This window comes from Dipodomys ordii, unplaced genomic scaffold (assembly GCF_000151885.1).
Source record: "Dipodomys ordii isolate 6190 unplaced genomic scaffold, Dord_2.0 Scaffold8, whole genome shotgun sequence".
Taxonomy (NCBI): domain Eukaryota; kingdom Metazoa; phylum Chordata; class Mammalia; order Rodentia; family Heteromyidae; genus Dipodomys; species Dipodomys ordii.
Genome location: NW_012267224.1, coordinates 16,552,743 through 16,569,549, shown reverse-complemented (window position 1 = coordinate 16,569,549; position 16,807 = coordinate 16,552,743). Strand labels below are relative to the sequence as shown.

At 36.6% G+C, this 16,807-nt stretch overlaps 1 protein-coding gene across 2 annotated transcripts in view; it reads left to right on the top strand.

Annotated features, from left to right (window-relative positions):
- Positions 1-16,807, top strand: part of Arap2 (ArfGAP with RhoGAP domain, ankyrin repeat and PH domain 2) — a 143,953-nt gene that overhangs the window by 68,799 nt on the left and 58,347 nt on the right. For both annotated transcript variants that reach the window (XM_013009096.1, XM_013009097.1), the window contains exons 16-19: positions 776-878; positions 1,686-1,884; positions 2,069-2,132; positions 16,094-16,257. In XM_013009096.1, the coding sequence (XP_012864550.1) occupies positions 776-878; positions 1,686-1,884; positions 2,069-2,132; positions 16,094-16,257 (530 nt within the window). The remainder of the gene's footprint in view (positions 1-775; positions 879-1,685; positions 1,885-2,068; positions 2,133-16,093; positions 16,258-16,807) is intronic.

Genomic DNA, 16,807 nt, shown 5'->3' with positions numbered 1-16,807 from the left:
AAGAGCTAATAAGGAAGTGGGATAAGGTTGAAGGAAACTTAGTTGAAAAGACAAGATTAAAAGACTGAATGGACTGGCAAGAGAGTTCATGGTTTAGGTGAAGAATAAATCAGACTTTAAGGTTTTTGAGCTTGTTGATTTGGCAAATGATAATTGAAAAATAAAGGATGTATCAATAAATTTGGAGGGAAAGAGAGATAAATAAAGGTGATTCAAGTCTAGGCTGTTTGGAGTATTTTAGATAAGTGGCACATGTATTTAGCCTCTTCTAATTGGAGAGTTGGATCTGAAGGAACAAAAGAAATATTTCAGGGCATAGGATGTTATTCAAATATTTCTGTTGTGAAAAGATAAAAGTTTGCTTAAGATGAAGTGAAAGAAGGAAAATTTGTGAAGTAAGATAATAAGAACTTTTTAGGCGAATTCTTTTGTTTTGTAATATTTGATTAGCATAAGTCAAGAGAGATCCAAGAACGGATCTGGGACCATTGGAAGCCTGCTGTCCTGTCAATAATTTGGGGTATATTCAGGCCATCAACGAAGTCATGATGTGGGGAGGTAAATCAGTAGAATATTCCTTTTCTCTGATCTAGTATATCCCATTGTTAATTTAAATAAAATACAAACTGTCCACAGAATAACATGATAGGTAAATAAATATTTTGGTTTTTACAACTTTATCCTTATTATAAAAGTGAATTCAATTGACAATTTGTGTTGTTTTCACAATAGCTACACATAACTGTTGATTTTTTTGTATTCGTACATGTTGTAGGCCAGTTTTCATCTTTGAGATCTACTTACCCTCAGAACGTGTGTTTTTATTTGGAGCTGAAACAACTCAAGCTCAAAGAAAATGGACAGAGGCAATAGCCAAGGTATTTAAATATTGTATTCCTCAAGTGCAGAATAGATTTTTTTGTTTTGTTTTTTGTCGGTCATGGGGCTTGAACTCTGGGCCTGGGCCCAGTCCCTCAGCTCTTCAGTGCAAGGCTAGTACTCTACTACTTGAGCCACAGCTCACTTCCAGTGGTTTATTGGAGATAAGAATGTCACGGACTCTCCTGCGTGGGCTGACTTTGAACTGTGATCCTCCCGATCTCAGCCTCCAGAGTGGCAGAATATATTCTTAACTTGTAGTCAGTAGCTAAACTTCCAGGACTCATGAAAATTTCGTGTGTGATTCTGGGAAGCATATCTGCTTGTTCAACTCAGTTAAGAGCAACCTTCCTAGTGCCCCTAACAGAGGAAGAATTAATGTAGGAATTAATAAAGGACTGGGAGGAATTGTTCTTGAAAACCAATATAAGAGATTTTTGTTTACCTTATAAAGTCATTTCTGTGTATGAATTTTTTATATGTAGGTATTTTATTCAAGATGCACACAAAGAAGAAAGGAACAGATGTGGTGAAAGATAAAAAAGGAGAACAATGTAGTTTAACATTTTGAAAGATGCTACCCATCATCTCTATATGTATCAAGAAATTTAAGATGTTACTATTTGAGAAATGCATTTCAGTGGCTAAATTTTGAAGCTTGAACAATTATTCTGAATTTGGGGATTACTCAGCTATCTTTAAAAGAAAACAACTAAGATAATTTTCTGACTTCCCTTTATGAGGAGACAGAGAAGGAGTTTCATATTTTCATTGTCTTTATTATTTTTCTGTATTTGTCTTAACAGCATTTTGTTCCCTTTGTTGCTGAAAACTTAACAGAAGCCGACTATGATTTGATTGGTCAACTCTTCTACAAAGATTGCCATGCTCTGGACCAGTGGAGAAAAGGCTGGTTCGCTATGGACAAATCTAGTTTGCGTTTTTGTCTTCCAATGCAAGAAGCTCAGGAGGATATAATGCACTTAAGAAGACTGCAAGAGCTAAGTAAGTTGTATTCTTCTCCATCTTACCTTGGGGTCACAGTTTTGGTTGCATAAGATAATGATGTCTTTGACATCAAAGTGTGATGGTTCATTCCTGAACTTGAGACTTAAGTAATACTGGTACCTGCAACTTACAGATGTTTTGTGTAATTGGAAATGCTTCTGTTTTTCTTGTCTTCATTCAGCCATCAGCACAGTGGTTCAAAATGGAGAAAAATTGGATATGTTGCTCTTGGTAGAAAAAGGGAGGTAAGTAGCTTTTTGCTTTTTTTTTTTTAACATGTCATCTCAACAGTTCAGTGGGTGGTGGGGAATTTCATTTAGAGAAGTGTGATTGTCCTCTCAAAGAGGAACTATTATTGTAGAACTTGAGAACTTTTTTGTAGATAACACAAATAATATATGTGAGCTTTCTTCATAGAAAGAGTACACTAATGAAGTTGCATGTTTTTATTTTTAATGTCAAACTTGTCACAACCAATTTTGGTGCTTTTCTGTAGATTTAGATTCTTTTGGGACATTCATACTTTAGTATGTGTGTGGAACCTAGTGTGATAATTGACAAGATATTTTTTAGTGTAGGCATATGATAGATTCAAGAATGATCTGTACATGTGTGTCAAGCCCAGTTAGAACTTGATTTTTTTAGTTTATTCAGTTTTTCAGCAACTATAAAGTAAGTATCAACTGTGCTTTAGGACCTATAGGTGTTAGGAGTGCAGTGATCCAAAACCAGGCAAGATCCCTGCTGGATAAATAGAAAGAACATAAAAACTAGTTATTAAATTGTGTCTATTAGTTTTAAGTCCTATGAGGAAACATAAGAGATTGCTAGAACATACTCTGTTTTAGTTAGTAACAGAAGGGAATCTGACGAAACAACTGCATACATTAAACAAAGACAACATATGAAAAATTTCTATAGTGTGTCCCTTAGTTTTAAATCCTATGACAAAACATAGGCAAGGTGCAGAGTTTGCTAGAGCATGCTGTGTGTTAGCTAGCGTGGTAACAGAAGGTATTTCTATTAAAACAGCTGTATAAATTGAAGAAACAACATTGTTGCACTTCATTCATCTGCTCCAAGTATATAGTCAAGGATATTTGAAGATTCTAAGCATCCTGTGGTGGCGGATGCTATTGTACAAAGGAGATTTGAATGAGTGAGAGAATGAGGAACAATGATTTTGGAGGTATTTCTAGGCCAAATGAGATAGGCCCTTAAAAGGTATGATACATAAAGATTTGGTTTTTGTTCTAAGTGTGATAGGAAGCTACTCAGACTAAGAGCTGGGAAGTGGAGTCGTTTTAGTTACATTTTTTTTTGGTCGTGGGGCTTGGGTGCTGTCCCTGCTCTCTTCAGCTCAAGGTGAGCACTCCACTGCTTGAGCCACAGTGCCACTTCCGGTTTTCGAGTGATTTATTGGAGATAAGAGTCTCATGGACTTTTCTGCCTGGGCTGGCTTTGAACCGTGATCCTCAGATCTCAGCCTCCTGAGTAGCTAGGATTACAGGTGTGAGCCACCGGCACCTGGCTTAGTTATGTTTATAAGAGACTGTTCTGCTCTGCTCTGATCTTGCTTGAATAAAATTTAGGGACAAGAATGAACCTGGATGTCGAATTAGGATTTTGCTACAGAGCGAGGCAAGATATTTTACCTGCAAACCTATTATTGACTTGTAGCTTGATACACTGTGAAAGAAGAAGCATCAGGAAATGTTGATGGAGTAGATTTATGTAAGAGTTAAGAATTATCTCCGTTTTGGCTTGATGATGGGGCTGTGTGTTTTGTTTTGTTTTGAGGTAAGATATATATGAAGAACAGTAAACTTGGGACAGTAGATACAGAATTTGGTTTTGGGGATGCTCCCTTGGATAGATCTGAGAGTAAAGGGAAGCTGACAGTTGGATATGCAAATCTGGAATTAAGTAAAATGGTTATTTTTAGAAATATAAATGTGGAAGTATCACTATATTGCTACTTTTTTGACCAATAGAATCCGCTGGATTGGCTTCAGATAAATAATATAGCTACAAAAATAAGAGAGTTGAAGATGTAGCCACAGGATCACTGATAATGAACTGGCAGAAGGAAAAGGATGAGTATGCAAAGGACACAGGGAAGGAACATATCAGAAGTGGGAACATGATGTTTCTTGAATGAACTGGATTTTCCCCCCTTGATTTGTGTTTCCTTTGTTGTTTTTAAATAAAAAGTCCTATCCTGGACACTGGTAGGTTATGACTGTAATCCTACTATAAAGCTACTTAGGAGACTGAGATCTGAGGATTGTGGTTTGAAGCCAGATTGAACAAGAAAGTCCATGAGACTCTTATCTCCAATAAACTACTAAACAAACAGACGAAACCCCCAGAAGTAGATTTGTGGCTCAAGTGGTAGAGCATTAGCCTTAAGCAGAAAAAGCTCAGGGACAGCACCCAGGCCCAAAGTTCAAGCCCCAGGACCCCCTTCCCACTCCCCTGCCAAGTCCCATAACAATATCGATTTAGAAAGTTCAGCTCTATAATAACACCTGGTAATTTTAAAACTGTTCTGTACATTTCATAATATAAGATAGCTCAATGAGTTCATTTTTCTTGCTGTTGGCAAAGAATACTGACTTGTAACAGCTATTTGAACTTGCCCTTTATGGAGGACATGAACGGTGTTAGATAGCAGGTATCTTGCTGATAAGGTATTTATGTCAGTGAGGATTTTCTTTTTCTTGAAGTCATAATTAAGACTTTACATTCTTGTGTATTTATTTCTAGGCTTGTGAAGGTTAATGGTACTTTTGATTCTTATTTTTGCTATAGGTGATAGTTTTACTCTACTGTTATTATTGTTAATTGTATGCTAGGAATTATAGAGATAGTATAATATACACTAGAGTACTGTTAAAATGCAACTTTCATAGTAATCTGCTAATCTTTGTATGATGGCTGTTGTATGCTACTTGATGACAGGAGAAAAATTACAGCCATAAGACTTGGCATCTGTACTGAGCTCCCAGAGCTTATGTTTGCAAACAAATGGACAGGGATCAAGTTGATGATTGAATTTTCTGTATTTATCATTTTTATTTATTACTTGTCAGGTTACTATAGGCATTTTTCTACTGGTTTTAGTCTGAAGGATTTGTCCAGTGGCCCTTAGATTTTAATTAAGAAGCAAGAACACATGAGTTAGAATTATTCAATTTAATACATTTTGTTTAGTTTTTATTGTATATAGTTCCTTCCTATAAGAATGTAGGATATGGAAGCCAGAAGACTCAATGTTTTGTAATTTACATTTTGAATTCAATTAATTACTGTACTCATGGAATGATAGTGGGAAACTAATGGAATTATAAAATAATGACCAAGAATACTTCAACTTGTTTTTGACAAGAATTTATATGTATTTAACCTAGATTTTGTTTTTACTAACAAGGCTGGCTCAAGGCAGGAATGTGCCAGGATAAGATTTTAAAAATATGTTGACAAATAGTTATTTTCCTTAAATCTCCTTGAATGGTTGTCATATAACACTGTTAAAAGTCAACTTTGATCACATATTCCTGAGATTATTTACTATTCTTGTTTCTTTAAAACAGTAATGTGACAATGATGACAATCTCTGACACTTACTGGATACCAGGCACTATTTTGACAACTTCAGCAGCTTCCATGATCAATGGAAGAGAATAAACTGTCGTGAGATAAATTAGCTCAGTTTGCAATGTAACCTAAAGGTTTTTGTTAGTTCTTTTTTTTAAGCAAAAAAATTAGGTGTTAAGATCATTCTCAAGAATCAGTTCAACAAATAAACCAGCAATCTTGATCTAAAATATGTTACCAGGATTTAAATCTTCAGCATTTATTAGAAGATGGAATATTTGCTCTCATTATGTAAATACGCTTCCAAGGGGGAGTAATGAGAACAGACTAGCCTTGAGAGCATGTCTGGGAGACAATGAGTTTAATTTTAGACCAGTTGAACGTGAGATGCTTTTAAGACATGCCAGCAAAACATTTTCAAGGATTGGATGCTTAAAAAGGGGAGAAACACATGTGGGAATTACATGTCCTTCAAAGAAAGTGAAATCATGTGAAGTCTATATAATGAGAAGAATGGAGTCACACAGGGAATAGGGCCTGGCAGTATAGACCTCACTTGGGGAGTGAGAGTTTTGAGGAAGGACTGACTTCCTGGGAGGAAGTAGCTGCATGTTTCATCAGTCACCCAAGAAACTGAAAGCAAATGGAGTCAACGTGCCCAAGCAGAGCATACAGCCATGTATTAGTAAGAAAGATATGCCAGGTGCCCATGGCTCACACCTGTAATCCTAGCTACTTACAAGGCTGAGATCTGAAGATCACGGTTCAAACCCAGCCTGGGCAGGAAAGTTTGTGAGAGTCTTATCTCCAATTAACCACAAGAAAACTGGAAGTGGCGCTGTGGCTCAAGTGATAGAGCCCTAGCCTTGAGCTGAAGAGCTCAGGGACAGCCCCCAGGCCTAGAGTTCAAGCCCCATGACTGACAGAGAGAGAGAGAAGGGGTGGTGGTGGTAGTGGTGGTGGAGGGTATTGTCATCACTGTTGGAACATCATGAAGTGTGTTCACACAAACCTACATATGATAGCCCATTGCATACCTGCACATCTGTATACATATTTATGGTATAGCTGTTGGCTCCTGAAGCTGTGTTGAATAAGACATGAGATTAAGTCTAGCGCAAGAGCAAATGGTGCAATCAGCAACTTTTAGTAAATGTGAGGTTTTGGGGGCTACTGCTGTCACAGCTCTGCAAACTGCAGTAAAGATTTTTTGTGATCAGTAAAATGAGTTTATCCTAAAATAATAATGAAAGTATAATATAGTTATAGTGGTATAGTACAGTATGGTCGATTTTTGTTGGTGTTGGTGCTATTGTTCTCTAAGTACTTGCGAGAAGCAGTATAAAGAAGGATGTTTTTCTTGGATTATGGTAGAAGGGTATAGAGGAATTGAATTGACTCTCTCAAGAAGATCAGGAAACAGAGATGAGGGCAAGATAATAGCCTCTAAGGACACACTGTAGGAAGTTTGCAGAACCTCCTTAATGGATCCTACTACCTAGAAAACAAGACAACAAGAAACTTTCAGGGACATGTGTTATATCCAGACCACAACACATAGTAAATCCATTGACTAGTAATAGATTCACTGCTTGTTGTTATCAAGTTTTATGATATAAAAGTACACAATTATATGTATTTTCTAAAACCAGCAGCACGGTTGTATAAATTTGTTGACACCAGCATCTCACAAACATATATGTGAGTCATGTGTTGTGCCAGGATGACAAGAGGATGGTGGCATTTCTAGGTAGCATGAATTTATCTCTATCATAATCTTGTGAGATTAACATTCCATGCAGTCATTTTGCCAGAAATAGTGTGTTAGGAAGATAAGAATAATTAAGCATATCAAGTGAATATTAAAGAGTTCATCAGACTGCTTCTGAGAGAGTGGGAGAGATCAAGAAAGGACTGAGCAGACTAAGGTTAGGAGAGAGTAAACATTAAAGCAGCTGAAGGTAGAGAGTAGGGTTTTTGAGGGTAGTCCGTGGAGGCTGATAAGATTTAGTAAGGTAAGAGATTTGACTAAGGAAGAGGTTATACACACATTGTTTTCATGTTGTTTGGGGCCTGTGTAAGTTTGTAATGAAAAAGGAGTTATTAAAGGTACACGAAAAGACATGCAAAATCTCTCAGTTATAAAATCGTGGCAGGAATTGGTGGATGATGTTGAGTGTGGACAGCCCTTTCCATCTGGTAGTGGAATGTTGAAGATTCTAGTCTGGCTTTGTGAACTTAGGGATAGGATGAGTCTTGAGCTTCTGGCCTTGGTGACTGTATGAGTATAGTAACATTTACCAAGACAAGAAATACCTACTTCTCTCTCTGTACTCAAACATGTCTAGTTAATGTTAGCTGTGATGGTGGAAGAGCTGTTTAGTATCATGTCAAAATCAAAGAATTTCATTGCCTTGCCCTCTTTTTCATCTCTCTTTTGATCTGTTAGACCCTTGGGAAATAATGACTATAATCTAAAGTAGAATGTGGTGGATGTGTCAATGACAGATAAAATTGTGGCTTTTGGAAATGAAACAACTTCCAATTATTCATGTTGATGGTGTAGAGAGATACTGTGGATAATTGAAAGGGAGAAAAACCAACCAGCTAAGATTTAACCTTTATGTTTCTGCTAGAAACAGCTTCTACTAGAATTGTGAATCATAAATAAATTTTACGACAATCTCACATTGTGTCCCTGTCCTTGTCTACCTTTGATGAAAGAGCTAAAATATATTAATATTCTTAAAGGCAAGGAATAGAAGGCTTCCCTGAACGGGAGTAGAACATAAATTGGCAATCATCCACTCTATATAGTCCCCATTTAAATATATATATATTTTAGTCTTGCTGGTAATTTTCTCTATATGCATAGAATGGCTGTCCTTAGACAGAAAAATATTACACTAGTATTTCCACACACTGAGCAGTTTTGCTCTAGAAAGCTTGAAACAGAAGGTGTTCCAGATGGTGTCGCTTTTGTGTGCATCCTTTGTATTTTTTAAGAATTATTATTTTGGAAAATAAAGCTTTTTATTATACTTAAGGGTTTCTGGTGTACCATTTGATGCTGTTCTTGGGGCTTACACTCTATACCTTTCTTAAGGCACTAGTCAAGATTTGTGTGTGTGTGGAGTAGTCATGATTTTGCATGTCGCTGCTAAGTTAGTGAATGTTCATGACTGGAGGTTTGGAGGGCATTTTTCTGGACAGTAAAGCTTGTATCTATTCTTGCTAAACTACTCAAAGGATTATAACACTCTTAAAATTTGAATATTGTGTCTGGACTCTAAGTCACTGGTATCTTTTTCTAATAAATAAGTTGCTATGTGTTCATCACTGTCACATTTCATAGCTGCATGCCCATTTGCCAAAGAAACCTGTTATGAAGTTTTTTGCTGAAAGGTTATTAATTGATAATAAGCCCCATAAGAATAGCAGGTTGTTTTTTTTATCAGAAGTCACAAACAGATGTTTTGTTTTGTTTTACCTCTTTGTTTCCTATTCCTTGGTTGACATAATGTGACACACACTGCACTTGATGACTCCCAAGACTGATTGCATTGTGATTTTAATTGCAGATTCTAGTTATAAAGAAGCTAACACTGGGGAATAAACACTTTCTATCAATTTGTTCCACAATTATGAAATGGACTACTTTTCTCAATTTGGGAGATTAGTACCCTAAATTGGAGATCCTTATTTTGTAGCAACTTACTCCATATAATCTCCTCCCGCCCCCTTGAATTGTGTTTGATGGGAGAGGATGTGTTAGCAATCCTCAGGAGGTTGAATTATCTTAAAGTGGTTTCTAAATTGTGCATGTAATTGCAAATTAAACAGTAGCCGATTGCCCACAATATCAGCTTGACTGCTTTTGTAACTTTCTGATGATTTAATTCTTAGAGATGATTTAATCTCTGAATGTTGCCAAAGCAAATAAGCTATTCTCTTCCCTTTTCACCCCCCCATAGATTTTGCAAGAAAGGAAGGATCCAGCTTGGCAAAGTGATTTTATGTTAAATAGAATACGTTGGAGGGAAGGTGTGTGCAACTGTTTAACACAATGGGTGGATTTTAATGTGTAGATTATTTTGGTAATTCAACATATTTCATAAAATTCCATATTCATTCTCATAGGAGAATGAAAGGTTACAAAAGAAATATAGAAAATATATGGAAAATGTATATAGAAAATGTAAGGTCTGCCCTGGGCCATGCAGGCCCTGTGCAGACGCCTAAATGCTTCTGGGTTAAATTGCTGCCCAGTATCTATGTTACCTAGGTAACTGGCATACCGGGAAGCAGTCACCTACCCCTCCTGCTAGGTTACATCCTGGGCTGTCTCTGGTCATGCTTCCCATCTGACCACGGGAGGGTCCCAGACCTTGAGGTCACATCCAGATCTCCTGTGGCCACCCCTCTTCCTGTCTCTGGCTTAGATAAATCCTCGGGATGGGTCTCCCCTTTTGGCCTTGCCTCTTCACCACAGCAGGGGCAGCAGTTCAGGAAATAAACTTCCTTTTCTGCCTGAATACTGCATGGTGTTCTCTTCATTGGCTACTTAATGAAACCTACCTGTTTAATAAACCTTACAAAAAATATATAGAGAGAATACAATAAGGTGATTGCTTTGAGATATTTAGGATCAGCATATATTTTCATTTTTTAATTTTGGTGCCAGTACTTTGGCTTAAACTCAGGGACTACGCTCTTGCTTTACTTTCTTTGCGTAAGGCTAATGCTCTACCAACTGAGTTGTACCTCACTTCTGGCTTTTTGATGGATAATTAGAAATAAATATCAAAGACTTTTCTGCTTAGGTAGGCTTTGAACCATAATTCTCAGATCTCAGCTTCAAGAGTAGCTAGGATTACAGGTGTGAACCACTAGCACCCACCTCCAGGGTAATTTTTTTTTAAAGATAATTATATTTTAGTCTGGAAGCCATGGGGGTATTTCAGTAGGAAAAATTTGAGGAGCCTGAGAGATAATTTATTGTATACAATGGTAATTGTTGATTCAGAGGAGTAGAATGTACTAGAAATAACTTCAGTGTAACTTGGCTTTGCCTTTGGGAATAGGTCAGTGGACATGGAAAGATGACTGGATACTATGCTGCCTTTTCAAATAAATTTAATTCTGAGAAATTGTAGAGCCTTTATTTATTTATTTATTTATTTAGGGTCCCGTCATGGGGCCTGAACTCTGGGCCTGGGCACTGTCCCTCAGCTCTTCGGCTCAAGGCTAGCGCTCTACCACTTGAGCCACAGCGCCACTTCCAGCTTTTTTCTTTTTTCTTACGTTGTACTGAGGAAACAAACCCAGGGCCTCAGGCATGCAAGGTAAGCACTCTACCACTGAGCCACCTTCCCAGCCCTGTAGACCCTTTATTAAGACCACAGAAGACATATTTTAAGTCTATATTATAAATCTCTTTTTTAAGTTAATGTTACAGGTGAAAATTTGGATTCACTCTTCAGTTAGTGGAACATCCACCAAAGCTTTGACCAGGAGGGTCAGAGGACTGTCTCATAGTCCACCCAATAGTGTTTGTTGCTAGTGTGTCCAAGTCAGAGTAAAAAAATAGAAGATCTTTCTTTCTTGAGGAGCTAGATGCTTCAAGGCTGTTTATTCATCTCCAGGCTTCAGAATCAATAAGCTATTGATAATACTACTACTTCATTATTTTTATAATACTACTACTTCACTATTCTTGTAATACAGTCTCTGCATCTGTACATTTTCTTAGTAAATTAGCATATGCCTTTATCTGGCTGAATTTCCATATCTGTGCCTGAATTTCTTATCTAGGGAGTAGAAGAAAAATAATGTCACTGACATGAAGATAATCATGGGCGTACTGATTAGTACAGTGCCAGACTCACATCTCTGGCCATAAAGGAACATGGCACACCTCCTCACACCTCAACTAACTAGACAACTGGAAAAGCTATGTGAAAGACGTTTTCAGGTTTTGTGTGAATAGGCATTCCTGAAATGAGATTCCAGACAGAAAGGAAAGGGGATGGGGAAGGCCTTAAGTTAACTTTCCGTGTGGAAGCACTGTGCCATGGCACAGAAAACGGGGAACACATACAGAATACGCCCAAGGAGTCCCCTGAATCTTGATTTGCAAGGCTGGGTACTAAAGCAGAAGGAATTATGTAAAAAAAGTTTCAGAAATCTTCATGGATGTTTCTTTGCTTCATTGTTGATCTTCATATGTGTCTTTATATGAAACTCTTTAGGTATTCATACAGAAGCACTTCCCAGAGTGTCATGAATTGAATAATTCCCAGTGCTTGGGGAGCATTGGTGTATCTTCCAGTTCTGTGCAACTTGGGTTAGAAAGACTTTGTTAAACAGCAGCCTGCCTAGTCACCACCTGCAGAAGATAACATCACTGTATAAAGACTTACACAGCCCTTTCTTGACTTACATAGCAGAACTTCAAGACATTAATTACTCCACTAGTAGTTTAGTTGTCTGGGATCAAACAGCCAGATAAAGTAAAAACTGACATTCTCCATAGGAAAAGAATACATTCCTATTTGGTGCCTCAATGTTGAATATTATCATGCAGTTAAATTTACTAGTATGTAAAATGCTGAGTATTATCATGAAGTTAAATTTACTAGTATGTAAGAAAGCCACAGTTCAGTTAGTCCATAGGCACTTACCCCAGATTGAAATACGTATAAGAAAGTTCACATAGGTGTACCCTGAATCATCTAAACTTCTCCTACTTTGGGAGCTTTATGCTTATTTTCAGTGTGCTGGTATGTACCCAGGAATAGGACAGAGACCAAAACAGGTATCATGCCTTACGTTCAAATCATATACCTGTGGTCAAGTCCTGTCATTGGCTTTACTTGTCAAAGTTATGCAAACTTAGGTTAGGTTTAAGTACATATTACCCAATCTCTTTTTAGTGTATGCACTATAGAGTACCTTGTTCTTGGTAGGCTTTTTAGTAATGAACTGTTTACATTTGAAATCTTTGCTAAACTGTAACTTTGCTGTTTTCACACATATTTCTTTGGCTGTTATATTGCTGAATATGCTCCCTATTAAAATTTCTCTCTCAACTCATTTTATGGTGACTATATTTCTGTTGAGGACTTAAGGGGTTTTAGTTTTGTTTTTTTTTAAATACTTCACATACTTTCATTTTTGGTCTGTATTCATTTTATATGTTACTTGCTATTTAAATTTATGTACAGTTACCTTTTCTGACAATTTATTTTTATACTGATAAATAGATTGATCTTACTATAAAGATACTTCTGGCTCTTGTCAGTAGAAAAGGACTAAATATGTTTGTAGATACTTTGTGGTTTATATGGCAATTGTAAGAGAATTGTTTTTTGTATCAGTCCTTAGATTTTGTTTTTAGGTGTTATGAAGGTACCTTGATTATAAAAACTAGAAACATTTCTTTTATGAATTTGAAACTTTTTCTTGGGAAATGACAGCTAGCAGAACTAATTCTTACAGAGTTTAGTAAGATAACTTTTTTCAGATATTCAGGATAGAATTTGGATTCATAACTAGAATATGGTTATTTGATAACATTTGATCAGCATTGAGTTGAAAATATCTTTTGATGCTTTTGTTTGGTAGGTACAGACTTCAGATTAGCAGCAGAGATACTGAATGATGCTGTTAAATGTCAAGCATCTACTGTATTAGATAATATATTTTAGGATTCACTCTTTGACAAGTTGACTTGAGGGTCAAGTTGTCATTCCTTGTTCTACTTTTTACTAGTTCATGAAAACATATTTAAACATGTCAACAAGTCTAAGTTTTAACTAGAATGAAAGTTTGAAGTTTGAAATATTCACAGTGACAGAATTTTACTGGTGTACTGAAGACCATTATATTCTTGAATTTCTTCCACAGCTTGCTGAAATACTTGTCCATAAAATACTATATATTTTATGTGGAGCCACATCCAAAGATTTTTGTGTTATTTTTAGAACTTAATTATTAGGTAAAAGTATATTAAAATAAAAAAATTGGATGCTTTTCTCTTTCTCTAAACTCCTGATTTAGTAAGATATACTTAAAACAAAAAACAAAAAAATCTTGTGTATAATGTTGGGGCTTGCTAATTCCAAAGGACATGACCTGAATTTTGTCATTCCATTTTAACAGACATACCTAACAGAAAATGATTCTGCGCTAAAGATGATACAGGATAAATAAAAAGGCTAATGTATGTCAGGAGCATTGGAACAAGTGTCAGTATTCTTCAAAAAGAAAATTACACACCTGTAGATTAGGGCTGTTGTGGTGGTATTGAAAACAAAAAAATAGGTAAAGATGTCAAAAAGCAAGAGATGGAGGATTACCGATGACAAAGGTGTTAGGAAAAAGTAGTAGTTTCAGCAGGTTCAGATGCTGTTAAAAATGAGTTTGGAATAGTGCCAGGACAGGAACATTGCAAAAAGAAAAGAAAGAAATGGATGGAGAATGTTTGATTTTGTGTTTCTTTCTAAGTCAGGGGCAATGGTGATGTGAAATGTTAAGGATTTAACTCCTCACAGCTCAAGAAAAAACCACACAGCTCATGTGGCTCATTCTTGCTCTTTAGAGTAAATCCAAAGTAGCCCTCTCAGTACTTTCGAATTAAGACCGAATAGTTTTTTTTGCTATACATATTTCTGTAGTCAATTTAATTTATGTTTTAAATCAGGTTTTATGCTGGGTATAGGACTCAAAAACTATTATACACCCACTAAATGAATAGAGAGACAGCAGCATCTTCTAAGCTTGCCTGTGCTAAGTTTTGGGTCTGTCTAGCAGCAAAGACACACAGATACAACAGATGGTGTAGCAGAGGGTGAAGTAACCATTGGAGAACAAAGATAGAATGTCAGGGAACATCACATAGAGTATATCCTTGGGGGAGGATTTGGAGTAAGTGGTCAAAAAGACAGGAAATATATATTGTGGACAGAAGATGTGATTCTTTCAGTGTATCTCAGAGGAATGACAGGGGAACTTGGGAGGGGAATGATATCCTGAATATCCTTTCATCTTGAAAATAACTGTGGAAGTACAGTATATAATGTCTTTAGATGTGTCTTCTAGAGAAAAGGTACTAATAGTAGTAACAAGTATGGATGGAGGAGCAGGGGAGGGTATCAGGAAAGGGCTTCTGTTAGGGGTTTCAGTAATCTCCAGTAACAACTGAAAGATCTCAAATAAAGCAGTATTGCAAAGAAGAACAGACAAGTGAATGTCATTGTCTGGGGGATACTGGAGTCAAAAAGAATTTTTGTGCCTCAATTCAAATGGTCATGATTGGGAATATTCACCAAGTTAATGTTAACTACTCCTCTATCTGGTGGAGCACTTTGGTATGGAGAAAGAAGATTTCACATACTTTTGTGCTGCTTATGAAGGTTAAAATGTTAAAAAATATATTGGTTAATGTGCATTATTGCTTATTAATATCTATTGTGTATTGAGCTAGGTACTTACTTTCTTAATGTCATGTGATGAAACTTAAACTTGACGCTTGGGACAAAATCTGATTGCAATTCCCATTTTTAGCATTTCTTGTCCTCTTGTGTATGTGCGAGCCCTGATTTGTGAGAGACAGGGACGGTCATTGATGGGCAAGTCTGATGCACTGATTTGCATACATTCGATGGAACCACTGCCCTGGGCTGGAAATCACTCCATGGACTTGGTGTGGGCTCTCAGATGATGCATAGTCTCGATTTCTGAAAATGGAAGGGATCTTGGGAATAAATTAATAAATGAATAATTAAATAAAAAATGCCTTGTGACCAGAGTGATAGGGAGGGAGATACAGAATGAATTATGCCATAAAAGCCAACTGGGTTTTTCCTTCATTAAAGAAATAACAAAAATTGTAATTGTAATATCTGTTTCTAGAACATGAGAAGCAATGACTACAAGACAACAGTGGTAATTTCAGGATTTTAGTCTAGTTATTCAGAAACAGTATAGAATATTTTGGGAATACCAGTAGCTCATGTCTATCATCCTAGCTACTTAAGAGGCTAACATCTGGAGGAATATAGTTTGAAGACAGCCTGGACAGAGAAGTTTGTGAAATTCCATTTCCAAAATAACCAGCAAAAAGCAGTGTAGAGTGTTAGCCTAGTAAGCAGAGAAAGTGTGAGTTCCAGTGCTCAGAGCTCATTATAGCAAAAAAAAAAGAAAAAAGAAAAACAAAAACCCAAAACACATGGTGGGTGGACCAGAGGAGAGCACAAATTGGGCAAACTTCTGTTCTATGGGGAGGAGTGACCGTCTAATCAGAGCAACTGAGTGGCAGCTAAATTTTCTTTTGTCAAATAAGATAGGATTACATTTATGTGGATTTAATGATAATCTCTCTGGAAGTTTTTATTTTTGTTTTTACTTTTTAACTTGTCCTTCACTACTGGTACAAAGATGTTTTAATTCAACATGACAGTGTGTGAGTACAATGACTCTTGATCAACATAACCCCTTTCATATTTTTTTTAACATCGCTCCCAAACCCACCCAACCCCTCAATAACCTAGTTTTGGAGGTATTTTTTTTAAATTATCATTTGAAATACTTTTTAAACTTGCAGAACATTATACATCCATGGGCATAGCAAGCTGGATTTCACAGTCTGGCGTACTGCAATTGAAAAAGCAGCAGGTACAGATGGTAATGCACTACAGGATCAGCAGCTCAGCAAAAACGACGTCCCCATTATTGTGAACAGCTGTATAGCATTCGTTACACAGTATGGTATGTATCAGACTTTTTCTTCAGCTCCTAGAACTCTTACTGTCATTCTTACAGTTTCTAAGTGAACCTATATTGGAGTGAATTAATGCCTTTACCTTCATAAGCACAGCAGTGAAAGCCCAACGCACAGTCACTGCTCAGCTTTCTGCCATTTCTTCTTCCTGCTCCCACGAAACCTCATTTACTGTAGAATGCCATTTTGTCATTGCCTGTGTCCTTTATATGCATGAAACAACACTGAAAATGTATTATAAGACATATATAAAATAGCTATATGGTATTTTCCAGAGGGTTTTACGCCTGAAACAAAATAAAGCCAGGAGTAACTCAACATGCTCAAGCACATTTAGAAATGATGCACTATGGAACAATATGTAAAAAAAATGAGCTTTCTATCATGAATTGTATCCATATGCGTTTATTTCATTCAGTGTGCAGTCAAATGTTTATAATAAGAATGTTGCTTATTAAGCTTATGATACTTTAATGAAGCTGTGTGTGTGCATGCATGCATGTGTGCGTGTGTGTGTGTGTGCATATTTAATTGAAT